The sequence below is a fragment of the Lepus europaeus genome, chromosome 3 (assembly GCF_033115175.1).
Source record: "Lepus europaeus isolate LE1 chromosome 3, mLepTim1.pri, whole genome shotgun sequence".
Classification (NCBI taxonomy): Eukaryota; Metazoa; Chordata; class Mammalia; order Lagomorpha; family Leporidae; genus Lepus; species Lepus europaeus.
Genome location: NC_084829.1, coordinates 3684466 through 3711727, shown reverse-complemented (window position 1 = coordinate 3711727; position 27262 = coordinate 3684466). Strand labels below are relative to the sequence as shown.

The 27262-nt window shown below is 52.9% G+C and overlaps 2 protein-coding genes across 3 annotated transcripts in view; one reads left to right on the top strand and one right to left on the bottom strand.

The window, feature by feature from the left end:
- The first annotated feature begins 986 nt into the window (after positions 1 to 986).
- TUBB2A (tubulin beta 2A class IIa) lies at positions 987 to 4428 on the top strand. Its single transcript, XM_062183993.1, has 4 exons — positions 987 to 1109; positions 2120 to 2228; positions 2497 to 2607; positions 3183 to 4428. The coding sequence occupies exons 1-4, from the start codon at positions 1053 to 1055 to the stop codon at positions 4241 to 4243; spliced, it is 1338 nt and encodes a 445-aa protein (XP_062039977.1). The 5' UTR covers positions 987 to 1052; the 3' UTR covers positions 4244 to 4428.
- Positions 4429 to 4884: 456 nt separating this feature from the next.
- Positions 4885 to 27262, bottom strand: part of BPHL (biphenyl hydrolase like) — a 35700-nt gene continuing 13322 nt past the window's right edge. The window contains exons 5-7 of one of the 2 annotated variants that reach the window (XM_062184005.1): positions 17727 to 17858; positions 15268 to 15391; positions 4885 to 5154 (exon numbers count right to left, since the gene is read on the bottom strand). In XM_062184005.1, the coding sequence (XP_062039989.1) occupies positions 5067 to 5154; positions 15268 to 15391; positions 17727 to 17858 (344 nt within the window). In that variant the 3' untranslated portion in view covers positions 4885 to 5066. The remainder of the gene's footprint in view (positions 5155 to 15267; positions 15392 to 17726; positions 17859 to 27262) is intronic. The other variant, XM_062184014.1, reaches the window with a different exon arrangement.

Here is a 27262-nt window from a genome sequence, read left to right as displayed (position 1 = left end):
GCCCCTCTTCCAGGCCAGCTCTCTGCTATGGTCCGGGAGTACAGTGGAGGATGGCCCAAGTGCTTGGGCCCTGCACCCCATGGGAGACCAGGAGAAGCACCTGGCTCCTGGCTTTGGATCAGCGCGGTGCGCCGGCCGCAGCAACCATTGCAGGGTGAACCAATGGTAAAAGGAAGACCTTTCTCTCCCTCACTGTCCACTCTGCCTGTCAAAAAAAAAAAAAAAAAAAAGAGTTAACACCATATATCCCAAACATTATTATTTTGCTATGTAATCAATATTTAAAATTAGCAAGAGAATAGCACACATCATTTTATCTTGGGGAGCCCGTGAAATCTTGGGTGCATTTGACACCTACAACGCAGCTCAGTTCAGAGGAGCACTTGGTGGCCCGCAAGTCACATGGGTTGGCAGCCCCTCTGCGGGGGAGCGGGGCCTGGAAGCCCTAATGCATGTACGGTGCGCACCTGCAAAGCCCCACCCAGAACAGCAAGGGACCCAGGCACACGCGCTGCCCGGGACGCAGCACCCCTGGCGAACAGCTGGAGACCCCACGCAGGGCGCCTCTGCGACCCCGGGCGCCCCTCTCCGAAGGGAACCCGACGCTTCTCCCGGATGGGAGACGGCCCCTCCCCTGGCTCCGGGACCCGGGCCTCCATCCCCGCTGCAGGGTCGAGAGGGGGCGTGGGAGGCCACTGCGGCGAGGCCAGTAGACCTCGCGCAGGGGTGCAGCCACGACCGGGCGTCCGAGAAGGGGTGGCGGCGGGGCCGGGCACCGCCCTTGCACCGTCGGCCTCCCGGCCGGCGCCCTCCAGACAGCGGCGGCGGCGCCCCCGCACCTCGCACCGCGCCCCAGCTCCCTCTCGCGGTGCCGCAGTCCCCGGCGCACCGCCGCGCACCGCCCCATGACGTCACCGCGGCCCGATGGGGCGCGGGCATAAAAGGCGGAGCGTGGGGGCGCAGCGGCAGGTCTCCGCGCTGCCAGTCTCGTCGCTCCACGCCGCGCTCACAGCTCCGAGGGCCAGCGCCTCTCCTGCTCCGCAGCCGGCACCATGCGCGAGATCGTGCACATCCAGGCGGGCCAGTGCGGCAACCAGATCGGCGCCAAGGTGGGCGGGCTCGCGGGGGCCGGGGGCTCCGGGGGCGCGGGGCGCGGGGTGCGATCCGCGGCCGGGCGCAGACGTGCGTGCCTCTCACCAAGGCCCCTGGGGCCCTGGGACGCGGCCCTGCGCGGCGCTCTGAGCTTTCCTCCGCACTGCGGTCCCGCGCACTGTGAGCCGCGCGGGAGGGGACTGGTGCGTTTTCTGTCCTTTGATGGAAAACCGCAGTGTCCCTGCACTGACACCGCCGCAGAGGCTCCTCTTCGGGTCGTAATTAGATGACCCGGGCTTTTAGGGAAACCCTCCGAAACAGACCCTGTCTAGACGTGGTGACATACAGGGAGAAGGTCTGCTCCGTCTGAGCTGTGATTCCTGACCGCGGAGGGGAGGCAGCAGCGGGCACGGGCAGGGTGTGGGCGGCAGCCTGCACAAGGACGTGGTCTCTCTCCCGACCGCCATGTTGCCCACCCCAGCCTCCCCGCCCCCTCTCCTGCTGCAGTTTCACAATGGAGTCTGCGCCCTCCGGAAGGCCAGCCCCTCCCACCGCAGCCAGGTACCCTCCCAGGCTCCTGCTGCCCCGCCCCTCCCACTCGCGCCCTGGCCAGCACTGGAGGCTCTGTGTAGGTCAGTGGCACACACCTGCACTGCCGAAGGCTGCTGGGGTCTGTGCCAGGAGCCATGGATCTCCGGAGGCAGCCGAGACGGGGGGGGCACCTGGGCAGGATCCTGCCAGGACCTGTCCATCAGCCAGGACGGCAGCACCCACCCTCTAGGCCCACGGCTTCCCCTGGAGTGGGGGCTCCTGCGCCTCCCCCAGCCCTCCAGTCTACATAACAGGGCGATGCCCTGCGGCTCTCCAGGCGTCTCTGCAGGGGGACGTGGGGCGTGTGGTCCCTGCTGTCGGTCTGGACTCCCCGTGTGGCTGCAGTGCGCAGCTGCTGCTCCAGGGACGCGGCAGCCAGGCGAGGGCCAGCCTCGGGGACCGGGGGAGGCCCCTCAACCATTCCTTCTCCATGCAGTTCTGGGAGGTCATCAGTGACGAACACGGCATCGACCCCACCGGCAGTTACCATGGCGACAGCGACTTGCAGCTGGAGAGGATCAACGTGTACTACAACGAGGCCGCAGGTGAGTGCCCGGATGCTCTCGCCTCGCCGTCGGCTTTGCCTTGCAGGCTGAGCTTGGTGGGCCATGCTAGGAGCACTCGAATGCGATGCTGCTGCGTGCATTTTTGGTGTCAATGCTGAAAGCCACACCTTGCCGCTCCCGGCACCCTGTCCCTAAGCAGGAAACCCGCCCTCCTCTCCTCCGCTGCTCTCAGATGCTGGAATAATAACGAATTCTGCCCGGGTTCCTCCACTGAGCCCAGGCCTAAGTCAGCTCTTGTTCCCTGCAGGCAACAAGTATGTCCCCCGGGCCATCCTGGTAGACCTGGAGCCCGGCACCATGGACTCGGTCAGGTCGGGACCCTTCGGCCAGATCTTCAGGCCGGACAACTTCGTGTTCGGTGAGTGCTCCGGCAGGGGGAGCTGGGACAGTGGCTCACTGGCCTCCAACCTCCACGCGCGTTCTTGGGTTCAGAACTGACTCCACCGACAGCTGGGGTCTCCCGGGCCTGGGCGCTCTCTCCACGGCCGAGCGCCCACTGTCAGCCTGCAGAGGCTGCGGGGCCCCCACGCCCCAGCGGCCTGTGATGGGCAGGGCTGAACTGCCGGGTCATTTCAGCAATGACAGCAGGCATTCCGAGGAGCCAAACGCTGGGGCACAGGCGGGAGGGAGGCTTCAGTGCGCCCCCGTCCTCTCGCCATCTGTGCCCTCGCCTTCCCGACTCACTGTTCCTGATCTGAATACGTGTAGAAATGTTTTAAATGTATAGATAAAACACATTGTCAATCCTGTGTTCTCCAATTAAAGGCCTCATTTCTTGTTGTGCTCCCCAAAGCTTTTGAGAATCATGAATACAGAACTTCTAGGTATAATTGGTACTGAAGAAAGTTCTAGACCAGCCCTGCCTTCTCCACAGTGAAGACGGCAGAATTGAGTTCTAGGTCAGGACCTGACCCTGTCCTTTCCTCCCTCCAGGCCAGAGCGGGGCCGGCAACAACTGGGCCAAGGGCCACTACACGGAGGGGGCCGAGCTGGTGGACTCGGTGCTGGACGTGGTGAGGAAGGAATCTGAGAGCTGCGACTGCCTGCAGGGCTTCCAGCTGACCCACTCGCTGGGCGGCGGCACGGGCTCGGGCATGGGCACCCTGCTCATCAGCAAGATCCGCGAGGAGTACCCCGACCGCATCATGAACACCTTCAGCGTCATGCCCTCGCCCAAGGTGTCCGACACCGTGGTGGAGCCCTACAACGCCACACTGTCCGTGCACCAGCTGGTGGAGAACACAGATGAGACCTATTCCATCGACAATGAGGCCCTATACGACATCTGCTTCCGCACCCTCAAGCTCACCACGCCCACCTATGGCGACCTCAACCACCTGGTGTCAGCCACCATGAGCGGGGTCACCACCTGCCTGCGCTTCCCCGGCCAGCTCAACGCCGACCTGCGCAAGCTGGCCGTGAACATGGTGCCCTTCCCGCGCCTGCACTTCTTCATGCCCGGCTTCGCGCCCCTCACCAGCCGCGGCAGCCAGCAGTACCGCGCGCTCACCGTGCCCGAGCTCACCCAGCAGATGTTCGACTCCAAGAACATGATGGCCGCCTGCGACCCGCGCCACGGCCGCTACCTGACGGTGGCCGCCATCTTCCGCGGCCGCATGTCCATGAAGGAGGTGGACGAGCAGATGCTGAACGTGCAGAACAAGAACAGCAGCTACTTCGTCGAGTGGATCCCCAACAACGTCAAGACGGCCGTGTGCGACATCCCGCCGCGCGGCCTCAAGATGTCGGCCACCTTCATCGGCAACAGCACGGCCATCCAGGAGCTGTTCAAGCGCATCTCGGAGCAGTTCACGGCCATGTTCCGGCGCAAGGCCTTCCTGCACTGGTACACGGGCGAGGGCATGGACGAGATGGAGTTCACCGAGGCTGAGAGCAACATGAACGACCTGGTGTCCGAGTACCAGCAGTACCAGGACGCCACGGCCGACGAGCAGGGCGAGTTCGAGGAGGAGGAGGGCGAGGACGAGGCCTGAGAACTTGTCACGTGTGTCGTGCACCTCAGTGAAGTGTTGTCCTCCAGCATGGTCTATTTGTCTACTATGGTGCTCAGTTTTGCCTCTGTCAAACTCACCGTTGATGTAATGATGTGGAATTCTTTTATTTATTGTCTGCTGATATCGACACTAATAAAAGCGCATGTGTATAAATGCTTGTCTTTTCTCACTTTAATTCCTCTTTGTGTTTCAGGGTCTAATTTGAACAGCAATATAAGAATTCTGTCTGTTATTCATTAATAGCATTCCTGCCCTTTTGGTAAAGATGGATGAAAAGTCATGACTTTTTCCAATGGCCCAAAAATTTAAAATGGTCTCTCCAAGGGGTCCATGCGGAAGGGCAATTTGAAGAGGAAGCAAACCTCCCCTTACGTGCTGTCATTCGGACTCCTGGGAAGCTGGAGAGCCAAGGCCCTCAGGCTAGGAAGGTCTCCTAGTTTTCTACTTCTCTTTTGTACAGTGTGATAAATGCAAGTGGAGAGGGGAGTGATGCTACATCCCTTAGCAAAAGGTACAGGTGCATTCCGGCTGTCCTATGGTTGCCGAATTCACACTGCAATGTTATGCTGAAAGTATTTGAAGGTAAATCACGGCAGGGGTTTGTTTTTTAAGACAACATGAGAAATTTACAATTTAATGTTAAAATTTCATTTTTTGCAGCTGTAAAATCTAGAGGTCATCTTTGTACCACTGTTTCAGTTTGATTGGGATCAGATTGTGTGGGGGAGGGAGGGGGGAGCTGTGACATCCCAGAGGCAGCAGTGTGATGGAAGGCCACACCCACCGAGAACCACGGAGACTGTCACTGGAGGAAGTCTTCCACTAACTTGTTGAATTCGTCTGCAAAACGTAAATGCAGGTTGTGTTTGCCTTCTGGCATCAGATGTAACCTAAAAAAAACAAATCACGTTCTCATCAAAGGAATCACTTAGAACCCCTTCCCCACGCAAACATTTCATGAAAATAAAATTACTACATCTTTCCCATGAATATATTTTTGGGGATATATAATGTATGCACTTTGCACAAATGTAGACATGAGTGTGAAGCCCCTTGGAGGTTGACAGCCTGGCGGGTGACAGTAAGGCCATCATATTTGGCAGTCTCTCTCCTCTCTCCCATCCCATAGGCAATAAATCATTTGAAAACTGTCCATGGCAGAGGGGATTTGTGGTCAAAATAAACACATTTCAATGAAGTCGATCTTGAGAAGGAAGGTTGGAAAGATAATACAAACGGACATGAGTTTCTTGTGTGTGTGTAGTGTAAGAGTACAAATCCATTCTCCAGGCCATTGTCCAGTGTTCCAAACTGCCCTGCCATCTCTGGGGTACTGAACAGCCAGTCTGAATACAAGCCAGGCACAGACTTCCCGAGGACTGAAGACGGGGCGCAGTCAGCAGCCCAGGGCCAGGGATCCAGCTCAGTCGCCGCAGATTGTCTTGGTGGCAACCCTCACTGTGCTCAAAAGGCTGCTACTTTTCAATAGGATTTTGGTCAAAGGACACTGATCGGTAATTTCTATTAAATGCATTATTAAATGGCAGGCTTTGCTGACCTCTACATTTTACCTAGTGGCCACAAACTTGTAAAAATTGTTAAACTTATTTTCTAGCTCCTTGAGAATGCACATCCATCGCTGGTGCACTTCCCAAAGGCACCTGACAGCTGGGCTGTGCCTGGATGAGGCCAGGTGCCTGGAACTCAACCCAGGGCTCCCATGTGGCGGGCGAGAGAGGTCCAGTCCCTTGAGCTGTCACCAGATGCCTTTCAGTGTCCACACTAACGGGAAGCTGGGGTCAGGAGCTAGAGGTGGGACTTGAACCAGACCCCCTGGTATGGGATGTGGCTGTCTTAACTGCTAGGCTAAATGCCTGCCTCGCAGGTGGTAAACAGTGCTGCTGGGATACAGCACAGGTTCAGACCATTTTCTCTACAAAGACAACTGGACATATAGGACTATATTGGGGCAAAATGCCAGCTACTGCATTGCCCAATTCTCGGACGTTTCAACGTCGGGGGCCTGAGAGCTGGCAGAGCTCCGTGCACTTGGGAGGACTTGGGAAGGGAACTGTCTTTGGAAGACACTGGGCCTCTTGCAACCTGGCCGCAATGGGGTGGGGGTAACGCAGTACAGAGAGAATAATTTGTGGAGGACAGATGGTCAGTATCCCTCAGAGGCCCTGGGGAAGCTGCTGCATTAACAACAACCGGAACATTCTAGCCCAATTTTACGGCTGCTCAGAAAAGAAAGGCTGCACAGGATCCACAAAGCCAGGATCCCATCCACCCTACAAAAGCAGCTGCTCAAGGCCTATTTTTTTTCCTTTGGTGTGTGTGTGTGTGTGTGTCTTATTTTATTTGAGAAGTAGAGTTAGAGAGAGAGGGAGAGACAGGTCGTCCATCCACTGGTTCACTCCCCAAATGGCCACAATGGCTGGAGCTGGGCCGATCTGAAGCCAGGAGCTTCTTCTGGGTCTCCCACGTGGGTCCAGGAGCCCAAGCACTTGGGCCATTTGCCACTGCGTTCCCAGGCACATTAGCAGGGAGCTGGATTGGAAGTGGAGCAGCTTGGACTCAAACCAGCACCCATGTGGGATGCCTGCACCAGTGGCTTAGCCCACTACGCCACAGCGTTGGCCCCAAGGCCTGGTTTTTTGGAGACAGAAAAGAACCAGTTGCCCAGGATGCTGAGGTCACAGTCCAGGCTGAGCTGCAACCCAGACTCTAAGCCATGTTGACTCGGAGGCAGAGAAACACCAACCTGCCAAGCTTCAGGTGCCCCTCGCAGCTACCCAGTCTGGCCATGGCTCTGCTTGGTTCCTAGCATTTTTTAAATTTTATTTTAAAATACTCATTTTTATTTATTTGAAAGGCACAACTACAGAGAGAAGGAGAGAGATCTGTTGGTTCACTGCCCAAATGGCTCCAATGGCTAGGGCTGGGCCAGGTCAAAGTCAGGGGCTTCCTCCAGGTGTATCCAAGCACCTGGGCCATCTTCCACTGCTTTCCCAGGCCACAGCAGAGAGCTGGATCAGAAGCAGAGCAGCCGGGACTTGAACTGGTGCCCACATGGGATGCCCGCATCGCAGGCATAGGCTTTACCTCCTACAGCACCATGCAGGCCCCAGCCTATGATTTTCTTAATTCCCAGTAAAGAAGGGAAGAGACACAAATGGTAAATCCCTTCTTTTAGCCATTTAGTGTTGTCTTCACTCCTACAGGAATCTCCAGGTCTTGAGGAAATAAAACGAGATGATCTTCATTACAAATATGGGAGAGCTGCCCCAGATGCTGACTGGCCTGCTGGACAGCTGGATGGGCACACGGTGAATAGAAAGCAACCCTTCTCCTTGACGCCTGGGGAGCCACTTCAAGGTCATTTGGGTCCCTTCCTCCTTTTGGTCTGACATAGGATCCACCAGACTCAAAACCTGTCTTGTATCCTCTTTGCCAACAGGACGACAGACAAGCAAGAACATTAGCTATCAAGACAGAGCAGGGGGTTAAGTCGCTGCTTGTGATATGCCGCACTGGAGTGCCAGTCTGAGTACCAGTCGCTCTGCTTCCAGTGCACACGGTAAGGCAGCAGAAGATGGCCCAAGTACCTGGGCCCCACTACCCATGTGGGAGACCTGGATGGAGCTCCTAGCTCCTGGCTTTGGCCTGGCCCAGTCCTGGCTGTCGAGGCCATTTGGGGAGTGAACCGCTGGATAGAAATCAATCCATTAATCAACCAACCAATCTCTCTCCCTCTCTAATGCTCTGCCTTCCAAATAAATAAATAAATAAATAAATAAATCCTTCACACTGGGGCACTGCCGTTCCCTGCCTTCAGGCTCAACTGGAAACACGGCTCTTCCAAGGCCCAGAGACTGCTGGCTTTCAGAACTACACCGTCGCCTCTCCTGGCGCTCAGGCCTCTGGACTTAACCGGAACCAACCATCAGCTCCTCTGGGTCCCCTGCTTGCCGAATCACACTGAGGACCTGACACTTGTTAACTCTCCTGACTGCAGAGCTGCCAGTTCTGACCAATCTGCACACGCACACTGTTTCTGAAGAGACCCTCGCATGCCCGCATCCCTGCACTACTGTGACAGTGCTGGAGGCTGGAACGGGCAACTCGCCCTGGCCTGGTAGCAAGCTCTCCCCTGATGTCTCCTGGGGACTCTGCTGCCTGCACCCCAGCCAGAGTCCCCCCACGAAAGTGGCCGCTCTCAGCAAGCCTTAAACGCACAAACGCCTTCTCGCTCATTCCCCAGGAGGTTCTGAGTCGACAGATGCCATCATCTCCATTTTATACACGAGGAGACAGAGGCGCAGGCACAGACGGTGCACACAGGTGTTCAGGCTGTCACCAGGCCACAGCCTACCCCTGGGCCGAGTTAACCTGTGCGGCACTCCTACCCCACTGCCATGAGCGCCGCTCGGCAGCCCCAGGACTGACTCTGGTTTCCAGGCCAGATTCTGTTTCCGCCTCTCCCCTCTAGGCAACCCCAGCCCGAGATGGCAAGTCTTTGCACACACGGACTTAGGCCTTGGTTCTGCCTCCCGGGTCTGGCTCTCAGCCTGGCCCTGCAGCACACAGCTGGACCTGCTCCAGTGGCCACACTCACCTACAGGACTTTGGCCCTCCGAGTGCCTCCTGCTCTCATTTTCTTTCTGCGTACACTAAGTGCTTTAAGATGTTCTAGGCGACACCCTGGGAGAGGCGCTGAAGTGTCCAACACAGGAATATTAAAGTTGCACACTCACATCTGTGAAAAAGTTATGACTAAGGAGCTGCATGGTTAGAGATATGCGTGACTGGAGGAGTTGGAGATGAGGAAGCGTAAACCTAGGAGATGGTCGAGCTGTGACCAGAAGGCCAAGTGCATCTGGCCCAGCACAGGAAGGGCTGAGGGATGGAAAGGGATTCTGGGAAGGAGCCAGTCATGTGCAGCTGGGTCTGACGCCCTGATCCGGATCTCTGCTGAGCCTTAATGCCTGGGATCCAAGCAAACACTGCTCTGAGCTGACTTATGTCCCTCCCCCGAAATTGATCGCTGAAACCCTAACCCCCAGGGTTTCAGCGTGTGACCTTAAATGGATGTAGTCTTCAAAGAGGTCATGAGGTTGAAATGAAGTGATGTGGTTAAGCCACAGTGCATGTGACAGTCCTTCAGAGAAGAGGGGATTTAGAGACAGGTTCAGAGGGAAGACCATGTGAGACACTCAGAGAGGGCAACCCTGGAAAAAACCAACTCTGCCCACACCCTCACCTTGGACTCTGGAGCCACGAGCAAATACAGATGCTCTTCAACTTACAATGGGGTCACACACCAGGAGCCCTCTGCATGCTGAAAACGCTGCTGATATACCTACGGAAGCTCAGAGCTTAACCCCGCCTACCTAGAACACACTGGGAACGCTTACACGGGCCTACAGGTGGGCACAACCACCCACACAAAGCCCGGTTTATAGTAACACGTTGACTCTCGTGCAATTCATGTAATACCACTCTGAAAGCCAAAGACTGCTGCACGGCACTGCTGCGAAGTGGAAAGAGCATTCACTCAAACCCTGGCCAGTCCACAGCTGTGAGCACCTCTGCTGGGAAGCACTCAGGACAGTCACAGCCGCCCTGGCTGACGCACACAGCATCACCCAGCTGTGCCACATCCTCTTCTGAGCTGGCTCTCTCCCAGCGCCTATCCACCTGAACCCCGGGGACTGATGGCTGCCAAGCCTGCTCCACAAGAATTTCCTGAAAGCAAGCTGAGGCTGGCCTTCCGGGCGACGCCGTGCCTGGGAACGGGAGAGGCCGAGGCCCAGGCCGGCTTACTAGGCAGTTGGGGGGCGATGTTGGTGATGCTCAGTGTAGTGGGGGAGGGCTGGACACGCAAGGGCCGAGGGCCAACGTCTGCTCCCGTTACTGCTGCAGTCTGAGCAGCTCTCTTGTATCTCAGAGCTTTGCATCACATTTGTGTGTGTGTGTGGGGGGGGAGAGGAATTCTGTTTTCCACAAATAAAACCAAATGATCTCTGAACCCTGCTCCCATCCAAGAGATTCAATCATTCACTCTTCTCCCACAGAGAGGGAAGAGAGGGTGGCAAGTGGGCACAGCTGGTCTGCTGAGCAACCCCGGCTCCCCTTCGGCTTCCTTCTGAGAAGGGAAGGGCTGCTCGGTGTCTCTGGGGGATATCTACAAAAGGACAATTGAAGATGCGCCTGGGGCAGGTGTCAGGCCGAGTTAAGATGCCCAGGGCCCACCCTGCAGTGCTCACTGGAAACCTGCCTGCGGTCTCACTCCAGCTTCGTGCTAATGCAGCTCTGAGAGGAGCAGGGTTGGCTCAGGTGACTGGGTTTCTGCCACGCAGGTGGGAGACCCGGATTGAGTTCCTGGCTCCCCGCTTTGGCCTCAGCAGAGTCCCAAGTGTTGTGGCCATCTGGGGAGTGAACTAATGGATGAGAAAACTCTTCGCACATGTCTTAAGTCAAAACAACTTAAAAAAATCCCAAATCCTTCCATTAAGAAAACAATGCGCCCGACAAGGTAAGGAAATACTAAGTTCACTGCAACACTGCTGCTTCCCTGTTGTCACTCAGCTGGTGCGGGGGTCACAGCAGGATTCTGGTATCAGCAAATCCACTTTCCTTTTGTGTGGCACTACACAGGGCAACACAAACCAACCAGGTTCTCGGCAGAATCAGGCCCAACATAAGGGCTCATTTGCCAGAGGAGGGCAATCGGTGAAAAACACAAGCCAATTTTATTTTGCTTTAATTTTTGAAGATTTATTTGTTTATTTGGAAGGCAGAGTTACAGAGAGAAAGAGAGACAGAGAGAAAGGGAGATGTCTTCCATCCACTGATTCACTCCCCAAGTGGCCACACTGCCAGGGTTCAGCCAGGCTGAAGCCAGGATCTAGGAACTTCAACTGGGTCTCCCACATGGGTGGCAGGGCCCAAGCACTCGGGCCATCTTCCGCTGCTTTTCCCAGGCCATTAGCAGGGAGCTGGATCAGAAGGGGAGTAGCCGGGACTCCAACTGGTGTCCATATGGGACACTGGTGTGGCAGGCGGTGGCTTTACCGACTACTCCACAACCCCAGCTCCACAAGCCGATTTTAGATGGTCACTCCTGAAAACACTCAACCCATTTGTCGGTAAGAATATTGTTAAAGAAAAGGACTGTCTATAAAACAGTCCACAGAAGTATAACATCTGCACGGCAAGGGAGTCTTTCTCCTGGGTTGATGCATTTGTTGCTAGGAGATGGTCTGACACAGAATTCCTGAACTACACTTCCTCACTTGTACTAACCCTGCTTCCAGGGAACACTGCATTCACTGTGCATGTCACTGTGCACTGTCATTTCTGAGCTGGCCCACAATGACCCAGGCCCCCTAGCACATCATTCCAGGCACCCCTGTCATAATAAGAGTGCGCTGAGGGGCCAGCGCTGTGGCGAAGTGGGCAAAGCCACCTCCTATAATGCCAGCATCCCATAGGGGTGCCAGTCTGGGTCTCAGCTGCTTCACTTCCCATCCAGCCCTCTGCTACAGCCTGGGAAAGCAGTGGAAGACAGCTCAAGTCTTTGGGCCCCTGCACCTGCATGGGAGACCCAGAGGAAGCTTCTGGCTCCTGGCACCAGATCAGTGCAGCTCCGGCCATCTGGGGAGTGAACCAGCAGATGGAAGATCTGTCTCTGTCTCTCTGTAACTCTGCCTTTCAAATAAATAAATAAATCTTACAAAAAAAAAAAAAAAAGTGTGCTGACGTGAAGCAGCTGTGCTCGGCTGGAAACGCACTTGCTAGGAGGGGAAAGGTTCTGGCGGGCTGGCGCGTGGCGCAGTAGGCTAATCCTCCGCCTGTGGTGCTGCCATCCCATATGGGCACGGTTCTAGTCCCGGCTGTCCCTCTTCCAATCCAGCTCTCTGCTGTGGCCTGGGAAGGCAGTGGAGGATGGCCCAAGTGCTTGGACCCTGCACCCCATGGGAGACCAGGAGGAAGCACCTGGCTCCTGGCTTCGGACTGGTGTAGTTCCAGCCATAGCGGCCATTTGGGGGGTGAACCAACGGCAAAAGGAAGACCTTTCTCTCTGTCTCTCCCTCTCACTGTCTAACTCTGCCTGTCAAAAAAGAAAAAAATATACACAATGCTATAGGGAAATATCATATATATATACATATATAGACAAATATATTTTAAAAACCCAAAAACTGAGGCTTACAGCAAACTTTTGGGGGCCAGCATTGTAGTGCAGTGGGTTAAGCTGCTGCCTGTGACATCAGCATCCCGTAACAGACACCAGTTCAAGTCCTGGCTGCTCCACTTCCGACCTAGCTCCCTACTAACTGGAAAGGCAGTGGATGATGGCTCAAGTGCTTGGGCCCCTGGGACCCACATGGGAGACTTGGATCAAGTTCCCGCTTCCTGGCTTCAGCCTGGCCCAGCCCTGGCCACTGAAGCCATTCTGAGAGTGAACCGATGGATGGAAGGTCTCTGTCTCCCTCTCTCTCTGTAACTCTGCCTTTCAAATAAAGTCAGTCAGTCTAAAAAAAGTAAAAAGTATGCTACTTGAATTTTACACCACGAATATGACTTAGCATTGTGATCTTACAAAGTCTAGTTTGAAAGTACCTTGTATTTCCTAGTAAATCAATAAGCATCCCTGTTAGCCTTTATGTCCACCCATAATTTCTTTCCTTATTCTTTTCTTACTCTCTAATCTGGCCAAAGGATTACTTATTATAAATGCCCAGGTATATTTCTTTTGATGTGTGGCTGAAGTGATGTGTGGATGAAGTGGCTGAAAGGAGAAAATGTGTGGAATAAAGAGAGGCCTTTTAATTTCTTTCTTTCTTTTTTTTTTTTTTTTTTTTTGACAGGCAGAGTGGATAGTGAGAGGGAGACAGAGAGAAAGGTCTTCCTTTTTGCCATTGGTTCACCCTCCAATGGCCGCCGCGGCCGGTGCATCTCGCTGATCCGAAGCCAGGAGCCAGGTGCTTCTCCTGGTCTCCCATGCAGGTGCAGGGCCCAAGGACTTGGGCCATCCTCCACTGCACTCCCTGGCCACAGCAGAGAGCTGGCCTGGAAGAGGGGCAACCGGGATAGAATCCGGCACCCCGACCGGGACTAGAACCCGGTGTGCCGGCGCTGCAAGGCGGAGGATTAGCCTGTTAAGCCACGGCGCCGGCCAAGGCCTTTTAATTTCTAAAAATGCTGTGTAGATACAGGAATGACAGGGTTTACGATGAGTGTTACTGCAGAGTAACAACTCTCGAAGAGCCCGCTCGTCAGCATCACGTCATGGAAGACAGTGACACGGAGGAGTGGGACGCTCCTCGGCCTGCTTTCCCTGCTGCTGCAGGGGGCTGTGGGACCCTGACGAACCCTGTGGGGCAGCGCTGGCCCTCAGCCTCAGTAGTGGCCTGAGGGAGGGAAGGAGGCAGGCAGCATCTGCCCACATTGCTATTCTAAAGGATTCCACTGAATTCCAAGACGCCCGGAGCAACTCAGAGACACTCGCAGCCTCTGGAGGGGTCGAGGCTCACTGGGATGTCTCTGTTTTCAGGGATTTTGTTTAGAAAAATAATCAGTCCAGGGCTCCCCCATCTTCCTCATTCTCACCTCCAGGATGTGCATCCTCTGTGTGTAAAGGAAACAAAGAACGTATTCAACTCGGAATTTCGAGCTTGGTAACGGCACCAGTGAAAGCTGGCTCCTATGTCAGCCGAAGTAGTTAGCACACAGGTTTCTGTTTACACAGAAACGGATGGGACTGAGCTCACGATTTCCGCCGGCCTGACGAGGGCCTCCCTACGCCCCCTGCTGTGGTCTCTTCTTCAGCCTGCGGCCGCTCTGTAAGACATAAGCCGCAGCCGAGACCTGAGACAGAAGCTGTCCCTCCAGCTAACGCAGCTAACATCTCACTGCCAGCCTCTGCTGAGAGGGTGGCCGCGGCTCACAGGCCCTGACAGCACAAAGCAATACCCAGTGCACCCAGACAGACCGCGGCCCATCCCTGCTACGCCAACGGAAACACGCCAGCCCTTACCACTGCCAATCAAAGGCCACGCGCACCGTGCACCAGCCAGCAGCCACACGAGCTGACACGCGCTGCTCACCCCGCCTGTGAGCTGTGAGACTCACTGCCTTTGCCCCTTGCGGAGGCGGGAACTGGGCTTTGCCTGCCTGGCTCCCTCCTCCATGCACTGCAGTAAGCGCCTAGCTCTTCCTACCACCCCGGTGTCATTGACTGGCTTGATGTGCACGGCACGAGCAGAGCCAGTTCTGGGGCTCTCTAGAAACTCCTCCAACCAGTTCTGGGGGTGTTCTACAAGTCCCCTGATGTCTAAGATTGCCTGTCAGACATAAGAATAAAAAGAACTGGTGATATGCATCTGCTGTCTTACCAGATATTTTATGAGTCAGCAGTGTGTCTTGGTGGATGCTATACTTTGTGTTTGTGGCCGACAGGTTCTCATTATGGTGTGCAGACATTCAAGACTAACAAACATGTGAAGCTTACAACACGATTTTAAGTGGAAGGAAAAGCGAGGATTCAGAGTTGAGTGTAAAATAGGACTACATCCATGTACAAAAATGCTTATGATGGTAAAGTATTTAAATGGGCAGCAAGCCAAGGGCAATTTGTTTTCTTATTTTGGTATTTATGTATATATTTTTTTAAACTGTGGGTAGTGCTTTTATAAAGATAAAAAAACTGAACTGAAAATTTCCAAGTTTTATGAAGCTGTCTCAGTGAACAATGAGGATGTAAATGCCAACGGTCATTGATGCTGCAGAACTCGTGAGCCCATCCGCCAGCCAGAGCAGCCAAGAGAGACCTCTCTCTGAGAGCCTCGGTCCTTCCAGCCGCGGGGACCCCCAGAGCGGAGTCGGGAAGGGCTGCCCGCCGCGTGGGAGCCCTGTGCCCAGGCCTCAGCCTCCCGCCTCCTTCCTTCCTGGGATGAGGTTTGGCGACAGGGGACGGCCGTGGGGACCGCACTCACCGTGACCCTTTCACATGCTCATGCAGGAAGTCGGCGTGAAAACGTGGGACCAGGGGATCCTTCTCGCCGTGCACGATTAGGGTGGGGCACTGAACCAGGGGCAGCAAGTGCCGACAGATGTTGCCTGCAAGACAGGAGTGCCAGGGCTCCGCCTCAGTGTGACTCTCGGCGACTGACGGAATGGAAGGCGGAGCGCCACGGCCCTCGCTGCACCTCTGCTCCCTTGTCTATAACGGTGGTCGCATCTGTCTGTGCCTGCAGCCAACGTGCTTTGTGTTTCCTTTTTGATTCTTCTGCTGTGTTTTTCCTGCTTGGTTCTTCGGCTCTGCCTGACTGAGGTTCATAATTCATGTAAAACAGCAAGAGAATGGAGCACAGACCGCCCAACTTGACGTTACGAAGGGGCAGTCGGTCCCCACTGCAAAGCAGTGGCCAGTGCTGGACACCTGCTAAGCTCTTACCTGGAGGTCACCTCTCAAATGGTGGCTGTGAGGGCCCTGACCAGTCCCTGGCCCACAGGGACATGATGAAGACACAACTTGCTAATGGCAAGTAGGCGCTCTTCATTGGTCACGCCTCTGTGCCAAACACACATCTGAGAGAGGGGGAGGCGCTAACCGTGCTCTGTGTCAACATTTCAAGAGCAGCTACAGAACAACCCGAGCTCCAGCCCGGACTCTGTGGAGGCTTGGTGGCTCCTTAACCACACTGAGCTTCACAATAAAACAGGGCGACCGTGAATCCCTGGGGTTGTCACTGAGGCTAAACACAGAGGTGTATCGAAGATTCTGGCACTGATATGGCTGGCTCCTTCCTCCTCCTCCTCCTCCTCTCCATCTCCGCCTATGTCACGAGGAAAGCAAGGGTGACCTGTGGCCAGGGAAATGCCTCTCTGGGTCTCTGAAGCTGTCCCTTCCTGTCCCTGGGGTGACCCGCACCTGCTAATTGAATAACCAAATGGTGACGGTGCTGTTTGTTTGAAGGGACTGTTCCCACAAGTGCATCAGGATCACTATGAAGCATGCATTTGCGATTTTGAACTTAAACCCAAAAACTAACATTTCCAAATGTCCTTTTCATTGTGAAAGCTTTGTCGGATGACAGGGGCTGGAAATGATTACCTAATGGATGGAGCTGGTGCTGCAAACATGGCCTGGACCTGCTCCAAGGTTAGCTCTTAACTCCTCTGTTCTTCCAACCACCAAGATGAAGAATGAGATTACAAACAATTGTATACAAATAGGCTTTAACTCAGAATATCTGCAAGATGTCTATTCTTGCTGTTAGCAGGAACCTTGTTAGGTTTTCAGATAAAGAAAGGGGGCTAGTGTTTATAGCTAAGGTCATATAACTATTCTGAAGACAGGAAAGTAACAAATACTTTCTTCTTCATACTGATTTTTTAAAAGATTTATTTTAATTAGTTGAAAGACAAGGGGAGAGACAGAGAAAGAGAGAGGGAGAGGGACCTTCTGGGCACTGGTTCACTCCTCCAACGGTCACAACAGTCAGGGCTGAGCCAGGCCAACGCCAAGAGCCTGGAACTCCATGCAGGTCTCCCATATGGGTAGTGGGGAGCAAGCACTGGGTCATCTCCTGCTACTTTCCCAGGCGCATGAGCTGGGGGTTGGAACAGAAGTGGAGCAGCTGGGGCTCAAACAAGAGCCCATGTGGGATGTTGGCATCATAGGCAGAGGTTTAACCTGCTGCACCACAGGCGGGCCCCATTCCTCACACTAATTCTGTTGAAGATCAGGACAGAAAGTGCCTCCTTGTCTGTCCTGGTGTCAGAGGATGTAGTCGGGTGGCACGACACAGACTATACTGTGGCTGTTCTATAACAAGTAAGAAATTAGAATTAAGAAACAGACATCAGGGCAGGCATCGGGGTGCGTCAGCCTAAGTCGCCACTTGCAGACACTGACATCCTGCGTCAGCGCAGATCTAGGTCCCTGCCCCTCCAGTCTGACCCAGTTTCCTGCTAATGCATCCTGAGGGGCAGCAGGTGACGGCTCTGACACCCACGTGGAGACCTGGATTCTGTCCTGGCTCCTGGTTTTGTTGGCTCAACCCTGGCTGTTGCAGGCATTTGGGGAGTAACGTGGGGAAAGACCTCTTTCTGTTTCTCTTTCAGGTGGATGAAAATCAATAAGCAAAGCAGAAACTGAGGCTTCCTGAAGATGACTCTGTCATCACACACAGAGGAGCAGAAGGAAAAGGAACAGCCTGCTGTTCAAGACACAACAATATGGGCCTTTATCCGGGCGGTCCTGTCTCCAGTTGAAGGCAGATTTGTGACACAGCACTTGCATTGTCTACAATGACTAGCGTTCTCTGTCCACACACTGGTGTGTAAGGGCAACAGGGGACTCATTGATCATGGGAACTCGGGAACATGATGGGAACTCAAGCATCCTCTCTAACCGACAAAGGAACCATCAAACAGCCCATGCACCTACCATCTGGGAGGCGTTTAAACTGCTGTATGCCGTCCACCCACTGTTCACAGGTTTTGGCAAAGTAGTCATAGCCGTACAGGGCTTCCAGGGGCTTTCTTGCCTTCTCACTCCACTTAGAGACATCTCGGATGCCTGGAGAACAGAAGGACACGTTTAGTCTCACATGAAGGTGTCAGCCACCTTTAAACATCCCAGGCACAGGCCACTGCTGGGCCGTCCACCGCTCAGTCCATGTGCAATGCTGGAAAGCCTTGCCTGGCACCTTGTGGCTCACTCTTCACGTCAGCCAGTTGTCTTTTTAATCTATCTATCTGAATCTATCTATCTATCCATCCATCCATCCATCCATCTGAATCTATCTATCTATCTATCCATCCATCCATCCATCTATCTGAAAGGCAGGGTTAGAGAGAGAGTGAGAGGGAGAGACAGAGCGAGAGATCTTCCATCCACTGATTCACTCTTCAGATGGCTGCGTTGGTCAGGGTTGGGCCAGGCAAATGCCAGGAGCCTGGAACTCCATCCAGGTCTCCTGCACGGGTGCAGGGGCTCAAGGACTTGAGCCACTTGCTGCTGCTTTCCCAGGTGCATTCGCAGGGAGCTGGAGCAGCTGGGACTCAAATCCAGCCAGGTGTCTTACTCGAGTGTCGGCCAGGCTCCCTCTGGCACCCGGGGGCCCGCCCTCTATCCACACTAAGTGTGTAGCACTTAGTGCTGTCGCCTGAGTTTCCAGTGTCTACAGCTGAGCTGCTGCCTCAGTGCAAGGGGTCTCACTTTGTTCTCTGCTGTAGCCCTGGGGCCTAGATCAGTGCCTCCCACAAATCAGACCCACAACAAACACCCAAGGGATAGAAATTGACCTGCACTTGATGCTTCCTGTTAAGGGCCTACAATCAAAGAAAGCTCTCCTCTACCACCCGAGCAGACATCACAGTCACCGTGAGACCCACGAGAGACTTGTCTCAGGACCCCTGAGCACACTAGCACCTGTGGACCCTCAAGTCACTTAGGCAGGCGGCTCAGTACCTGCACATAACCTGCACACATCCTCCCGCGTACGATCTCGCATGCTGGCAGTGACGTGAGCAGCTGCTGTGTCACCAGGGAACAATGACGAGGACAGCAGTTTGTACACGTCCGGGACAGGTACAACCCCCCGATGTCTGACCTCCAGCTGTCTGACCGCGGATACGGACGGCGGACTTGGAGAGAACGAGGTATTTTTAAGAGGAGCTTTTCTCCCTGAATGTCATTTCTCCATACGTGAAAAATACACACAAATGATTTATTCTAATTTCTGCTACTGAAGAAAAAGCGGGTGTAAAAGGCTAAGTACTTATTTCAAACTCTGTTAGTAGGAAAGAACCAGTATCTAAAACTCACTTTTAAAATCAGTCAACAAATGCAGTTACTTAGCCTAACCTCTTCCTGATTTCTTTAAACACTTGGTAATTTAAAGATTCGAATGCTCTTGAGCATATTAAATATTGATGACTGAACATTCTAGCAGTGGCTTTGCTAAACGATCCACTGGAGAGACCATCTGACAGTGACATGAACTCCCATCAGTCTACAGAGAGTGCCATACCGTGCCATGCACCTGCAGGCAGACAGCAGCCCCCTGGATGCGGCCGCTGCGTGGGGGATGATGACCTGCCAGTCATAACTGCAATGCTCTCCGGAGGGCGGCTGCCAGCACGGAGGCCGCCTGCCCTTGCTTCCGCAGGTGGCTGTAAGTATTCAGAGGGACACCCAGTGACTGCAGAGGGCGCAGGGTCAGAACTGCTCCACGTGAGCGGGCAGTCAGGGCGTAGAGAAGCAGCTTGGAATGAGGAGGTGAGGGAGATGTCTGGGGAGAAGAACAAGGGGGAGTGGGAGAGAGAGGGGAGAAGCTACGAGATGCCGGCATCCCATGTGGGTAGTCTACTGATCCAGCTCCCTGCAAATGCACCTGAGGAAGCAGCAGCAGATGGCCCAAGTGCTTGGACCCTGCCACCCGTGTGGGAGACCCTGATGGAGTTCCTAGCTCCTGGCTTTGGCCTGGACCATACCTGGCTATGGTAGCCATTTGAGGAGTGAACCAGAGGATGGAAGATTCTCTCTCTCTCTCTTTCTCTCCCCCTCCCCCTGCCCTTCTTCCCTCCCTCTCTGTAACTCTGCCTTTCAAATAAATCTTTAAAAAAAAAAAAAAAAGATAACATGAAGACAGTCAATAGTAAACTTCCCTGCCGATATTTCCCCTGGGGATTTGGAGACCACAACCTCAGAAAGGCAGCTGGCAGAATAACCAGATCGTTCATAAAACATAGTTTGGCTGCATTGTTGCAGTTGTAACAATTAACGGACCAGGAGCCGGCGCCATGCCGCAGTGGGTTAATCTTCCACCTGCGGCGCCGGCATCCCATACAGGCACCAGTTCAAGTCCTGGTGCTCCTCTTCCGATCCAGCTCTTTGCTGTGGCCTGGGAAAGCAGTGGAGATGGCCCAAGTGCTTGGGCCCCTGCACCCATGTGGGAGACCCAGAGGAAGCTCCTGGCTCCTGGCTTCAGATCGGCGCAGCTCCGGCCATTGCAGCCATTTGGGGAGTGAACCAACAATGGAAGACCTTTCTCTCTGTCTCTGTCTGTAACTCTACCTCTCAAATAAATAAGTAAAATCTTTACTAAAAAAACAATGAATGGACGTGGTGGCTGAAGGTGTGTGAGTATGTCCGTAAGAGAAAGAGAACCTTGAAGGAGGACAAAGGGGCAGCATGACTCAGACGTGGAGCAGGAACACCGCTAGCAGTGCTGGCTGGGGGCGCTGAGCCTGCGATTCCTGGCTGAAGCTGGGGAGGCGTGGCCCAGGCTGGTACTGAGCGCTGGTCCCTCACAGGTGCAAGCCTTCTTGGAAGGGAAGCATTCAACGGATGCTCACTGTGCTGTGTGTGTGTTTTCAGTCTCAAAGTACGCAAGTGTCATCTCCTAACCAAAGGGCAAAGGTCATAAGAGAAACAGAAGTCCTCTAAAGCTGATGACAGCACTAGAAAACTGCAAGAGAGAACGAAAGGAATTCTGCAGAACACTCGACACAGAGACACAGCGATGCGGAAGACAGAAAGATGAGGTCTACAACAATCCACACACTCCAGACAAAGGCGAAGGGAGAAGACGTGACAGGTGAGAGTGTTTTCAGAACGGATGCAAGAAACCATGGGCAAAAGTCAAACAGGACAAACGCAATGAAATCTGAGACACAGTTCAGCAAACCAACAGCACGTCCCGGGTCAAGGTCAAGGGAAGGTCTGAGAAACAGAGAGGAAAGACAGGGGAGTCCAAAGGAGGACGCGCGGACCCACAGGAAGGGCCCAGCAGCAGCTGAGGGGGACTGCAGAGCTGGGGAGGGCAACTGCTGTCCCCTCGCATTCCCAGCCTGTTTTTCAACAACAAGGGCGAAATCCAGATGCCTTCAGGATCGGCCTTGAGGAAGGGAAGCCGAGACACACTGGGCTGGAAGTGCAGGGTGAGTAACTGCCAGACACGCTGGGGAATCTACAAAGCAACCAACACCACTCTGTGTGCCAAGGAGGAAACCAACACTGGGACACCTCCGCATGTTAACGCATAAAGAAAGGGGAAAAAGAGCCGCAGCTGGGAAAAGGTATTTGCAGCACAGCTACCCCTCAAGGGGTTATTAACTCCATTATAAAAAAACCAACATAAACAAAATCTGTACATCAGAAACACTGTAATAACACTGCAATGTTCTGAGCTGGCTGGAGTGCTTGGCTGTTCGCTCTGCTGTTGCACTCCATATTGCACACCTGTTAGAAATACTGCGTTATACTTGTATGTATCACATGTTTCATAATGGGGGAGCAACTTCAGTCTAGCCTCGGAGGTGCTGGTTGGGATGTGCACATCCCATAGTGGAGTGCCTGGGTTCAAGTCCCAGCTCCTCTTCCAATTCCAGTTTCCTACTGATGTCCACCCTGGGATATGGCAGGTGATGGCTTAAGTAGTTGGGTCCCTGCCACTCATGGGTGGAAACCTGGATTGGGTTCTGGCTCCTGAGCATAGGTATTTGGGAAATAAACAAGTGGATAGAAATTCCCTATGTCTGCCTTTTACCCAAATAAAATACATTTTAAAATATTACATAATTAAAATAAAAAGATACGAACAGGTTTCATACTGAAATAACCCAAAAGGTGAATAAACACAAACATTTTCCATCTTATTAGTGACAGCAGATGAAGACTACAGTAAGATGACAGTTCACACTCACCTGTTAGTGACAGTAGACGAAGACTACAGTAAGATGACAGTTCACACTCACCTGTTAGTGACAGTAGATGAAGACTACAGTAAGATGACAGTTCACACTCACCTGTTAGTGACAGTAGATGAAGACTACAGTAAGATGACAGTTCACACTCACCTATTAGTGTAGTAGACGAAGACTACAGTAAGATGACAGTTCACACTCACCTGTTAGTGACAGTACATGAAGACTACAGTAAGATGACAGTTCACACTCACTTGATTGGCTAGGGAGTTAAAGTCTGATAATTTCAGGTTTTTGTTGCAGATGTAAGTTACAGAATCACATAGAATGCTGGCAGAAGTGTAAATTAATCTGTCACTTGTGCTGTGGTGCATCTGCCCACTTTCACGGGTGGGTGGGCGTACCCTCCAGAGATACTGCTGCTCCTGCGCCCAAAGGCACAGCACAGCAATGTTCACAGCAAACCAGAAGGACCCGGTAAACAACACCTGGCGCATCCGCCCAGTGGACTGCACTACAGCAGTGAAAACCACTGCACTGGAGCCACCAGCGGCGTCATGAGCGAACCTTGGAGGTCAGAGCCAGTGCAAACAGCACACAGGATGAAAGCATTTCCATAAAGCTCAGAAACAAAGCAGACTAGATATGGCTTAGGAATATAAACGTATGCAGCGAAACTTTTTTCAAAAAGACACAGGGCTGACGTGTAGAGTGACTGGAGGGGGGAGCGGGCAGGGGAGGAGGCACAGAGACAACAAGGGCGCAGCAAGGCCCATCCTGGCCCCAGGGCGGGCTGGTGGCTGTCATAACTCACCCTCCTCACACGTCACACGTGCTGCACTCTATTTACCAAACACAAAGATACTCCAGGTCACTGGTAGAAAACGGAATTCAATGAGAAACTTATTTTGGTGCAAGGAATTTTGAAACCCCTGGAATCTGAAATCCTGGAGAATGCATATTATGAAAAAACCATATGCACGGATTTCAAAATTTCCTGCATCCAAATAAACTTATTTTAAATTTCATTTTCATGAACTTTAAAAATCCCCCCATATATAATAAAACATTTTAAAATAAATTCGTAAAAGGAAAGTTTCCTATGATGTAAGGGGCCAGGCCCTTGAAGCAGCAAGCTGGCTGATGTTCAATGTGCAGACTTTTCTGAAAACCGAAACAAGACAGCAGGCATGTGTAGCAAAAGATTTCCCTAGGAATATCAACCTGGACAAGGCTTCAACTCCCTGTGGAAATAGCGTCTCAATCCCAAAGGGCAGGAAGTCCAGCTGGAGCTGGAATAGCCAGATGTTCACATCAGGCTCCATGGTTAAGAACAACAGTCTGGGGGTTGGACTGCCTGGGTCAGAGCCGCCACCCTGCACTAACTCCGTGACAACAAGCACTTCACCTCTCTAAGCTACAGATCTCTCACCAGAGAAATGAGAACTCAAACAACACTGTGGAATAAGCGTAAGTAAATTAATAGAATGGGATCACCACAGTGCCGGGCACAGGCAAGCATCTGACAACACTGTCTGTATTTACTTCTGCTAACTGACTTTAAGAGAAAGCTAGTTTTGGGGCCGTCTGCAATGTCGGCATCCCATATGGGCACCGGTTCCTGTCTCAGCTGCTCCACTTCTGATCCAGCTCTCTGCTATGGTCTGGGAAAGCAGTGGAAGATGGGCCAAGTCTTGGGCCCCTGCACCCGCGTGGGAGACCTGGAGGAAGCTCCTGGCTTCAGATCTATGCAGCTCTGGCCGTTGTGGCCATCTAGGGAGTGAACCAGTGGATGGAAGACCTCTCTCTCTCTCTCTCTCTTTCTGCAACTCTGCCTTTCAAATGGATAAATAAATCTTAAAAAAAAAAAAAAGATAGTTTTGTCCCCAAGTACAATTACTATAAAAAACTAAGTAGCAATTATGTTTCACAGTGAAGTTTCCAGACTAGCCACTTGAATCAGTTTGCTGATTTAAAACAAGGATACAATTTTTTTTAAGCATGTAAGTCCACTAAACGGTGGAACTGTAACAGAGAAAGTACGTTCACGCAGCACTAATGAGTGAATTAACCCAGAGAACATTATTTGAGGCCTACTAAGTGTTAGTGCCGGCTGACTCGAGTCAGGTCTGGGCTCTGACTTCACGGGCCCCGCGGTCCAGTCGAGAACCCACAAGAGCAGCTGTGGTGCCGTCATCTCCCTTCTCTGCAGGGGCCAGGTTTCAAGATCCTCAGTAAACGTCTCAAAGGGAGGACAGTACTGAGCCTACCCAACGATGCTTTTCCCTGCGTGTACGTTTCTGATAGAGCTCTACAACAGGCACGGTAAGAGATTCACAACAACGAATAATAATGAAATAGAACAACTGTAGCGATATATTATAATAAAGATCACTTCAAACTTATAGTTTCCAGGATTTTCTATGTAATATTTTCAGCCCTAGTTCTCCACAGGCAACTGGAACCGTACAAAGGGAAACCACAGATAAGGGGGCTCATGTAATCCGCTGGGGATCACTTACCAAGGTGAGAAATTTTAGAGGAGGTACAGGTCTGGAGGAAACATATGGTTAGTCTTATACACATCAAATTTCAGGTATGTGTGGGGCGACCAGATGAGAAAATCCAGCAGAAAGTTAAGTGCCTGGGATTTGGGAGTAAGAGGAGACCAGTCCTGGGATGGGTGTAAAATGAGAGACCAACTGCTGGACACAAAGCCAGAGAAGAGCCAGGAACAGGAGGCGCCCACACAGAGAACACGGTGGCCAGGACTTTAACTCGGAGAACCTTCCAGAAGACGGGAGTGATCGGCAGCACACACATCATGAGCCTATTTTCACAGGCTGCAGAGTGAGCATGGAACCACAGGGCAGCCAAGTGTCCCACAGGCTCCCAGAAGGCACTGCCCCCGCTGGACTGGGGGATCAGGCCGGGGAACAAAGCAGTGAGAAGAAAGCACAGAGGCACTGCGTGGGACACGTTAGGCACGGGGCTGAGCGAGTGCATAGAGCCAGAGCAACCATACACGTGGAGTTCACAGCGACTGAGGCAGGGGAGGGAGGGGATGGCGGTGCACAGGACAAAGGGCCACCGTGCATGTCGGTGCAGCGTCTCAGGGTCTCAGAGGGACGGGCACCCAGCAGCTCAAGTGTTCAGGGACGCCTGCGTGGAGGTGGTGCTCGGAGCTGGGTGCAGCGGGGAGGACTCGTTTGCTGAGGAGCCTGGGCTGGAGGGGAGGCCAGTGCAAGCCGGCGTATCAGGAGGCATGGGGCAAAGCACTGTGGAGGCGAAGGCTGGTGTCAGGAGTGGCAACTGATGTGGTGTGGGAAACGCACAAGAGGGCCGAGGGAAAAGGAAAACGTGTCTAGAAGGGCCGGGTGGGCAGGACTGGCACGGGCAGCCAGGTCACTTGGACCTCACTGACATTACTGCAGGACTTTAAGTAGGAAAACTCTCCCACGCTGGGAGACAAGCTACACTAGAAGAACGGGGGCCAGGAGGACAGGGAGAGGTGGGGACAGGCTGGGTGGCATCCGAGTGCAGCCACATTAAACAAGAAGGCAGAGGGGCCTTCGAGGGACGACCCTGGGCTCCGGCTTTCGTGTATGTGGAGAGACTCGGGGAAAGGACGAGTGAGTTGGGTGTGTGTGTAGGGTGAAGGATTCGTCATGAAATAAATTCAATTTTAAAGTTTTATTTATTTGAAAGGTGGAGGGACAGAGAGTGGGACAGAGACTGAGGGAAATATCTTTGATCATCTGGTTCACTCCCCAAATGACCACAACAACTAGGGCTGGGACAGGCCAAAGCTGAAACCCCAGAACTCCACTCTGGTCTCCCATGCAGGTGGCAGGGGCTCAAGCACTTGGACCATCATTTGCTATCTTCCCAGGCAGATCAGCAGGAAGCTGGATCGGAAGCAGAGAAGCCTAGACTTGAATGATGCTGATATGGGAGGCCAGTGCTACAAGCAGAGGGTTAACTCACTGTACCATAAGGCTGGCCCCCAGTAAGTTCAATTTTGGACCAAGGCAGATCATATCCTGGGGCATAACATGAGCCTTAAGAAATTTAAAAGAATTAAAATCACATAAAGTGTATTTTCTGAATCTAACGATAAACTCAATACAGATAACAGAAAAATATCTGGGAAATCTCTGAATTTGGAAACTAAATAATATACTTCTAAATAAGCTTGGATCAGGGAGGAAGTCTGGAGGAATATCAGAAAGTATCTTGAACTGAACAAAAGTACAAGATATCAAAATGTGTAGGAAGCTTAGCTTTAGCAGTGCTTAGAGGAAAACTGATAGTGTAAAATGCTTAGATTAGGAAAAAAAAAGAAAGGTCTCAGATCAAGAAGCTAAACTTCTACTTTGAGACAATGGAGAGGAAAGTAAATTAAAACTCCAAGCATGGAGAAGAAAGAAAATAATCAAGAGCAGAAGCGACAAAACTGAAAACAGAAAGCAGCAGAAATAAGTCAGTAAACCCAAAGCTCGTTCTTTAAAAAGATCCATGAAGTTGATAGACCTGTAGCTAGATTGGCCAGGAAAAAAAATACAGATGACACAGATTACAACATCAGGGGGAAAAAAAAGAGGAGCTATCACTACAGACCCCACAGCTTTAAAGGTGACAAGGACAGAAACATCCTACAAGTGCCTGCTGGCTTAGACCAGGGGGGACTGTGCTTATTTCCGTGGGAACAGTTCCTGTGGTGTGGGCTGCAGTGGGCAGGAGGGGCCGGGGGCCAGAAGGGACCGGAGAAGGAAAGACAGGAGAAAGCGCAGACGCCTCTTTTGACACGTCTGAGGAAGGCTACGGCTTGGTGCAGTGTCAGCTACCGACGAGGGCCGGCGACTCGCCCCCTCCGCTGTGGTGAGAAGGCACTGCGACAGCAGAGGTGGGGCAGAGACCCACAGGAAACACCAGGGCACTGCACAAGGCAGACCCTTCCTCTGAGCCAGGCAGGGACACGGTGGGGACAGGCAGGACGACTACCTCCGAGTACCCTGTTTCTTTTACAGGACAGAAAGAGGTAAAGAGCCAAGGTTCTGCACCAGAGCGCAGGACTCAGCCACGTGACTCACACAAGCACGGAAACGGTGACAGCCACCCAGGGCACTGCAACCTTCTTTTGTAAAAGGCCAGGAGAGTGAATTCCTGGGCTCCAGAGGCTGGGGCCTTGTGCAATGACTTGTACAGGAGAACAGGAAACAGACCACCCACCTCGTCCTAACTGCCTAGGGGGGCCATCTGGGGTCCTCT

What these genes read in the sequence shown, in the direction of transcription:
- TUBB2A (XM_062183993.1), top strand. Translation starts at nt 1,053, where the DNA reads ATGCGCGAGATCGTGCACATCCAGGCGGGCCAGTGCGGCAACCAGATC. An exon ending in GTACTACAACGAGGCCGCAG is followed by an intron (nt 2,229 to 2,496) that starts GTGAGTGCCCGG and finishes TGTTCCCTGCAG; the next exon opens with GCAACAAGTATGTCCCCCGG. An exon ending in GCCGGACAACTTCGTGTTCG is followed by an intron (nt 2,608 to 3,182) that starts GTGAGTGCTCCG and finishes TCCTCCCTCCAG; the next exon opens with GCCAGAGCGGGGCCGGCAAC.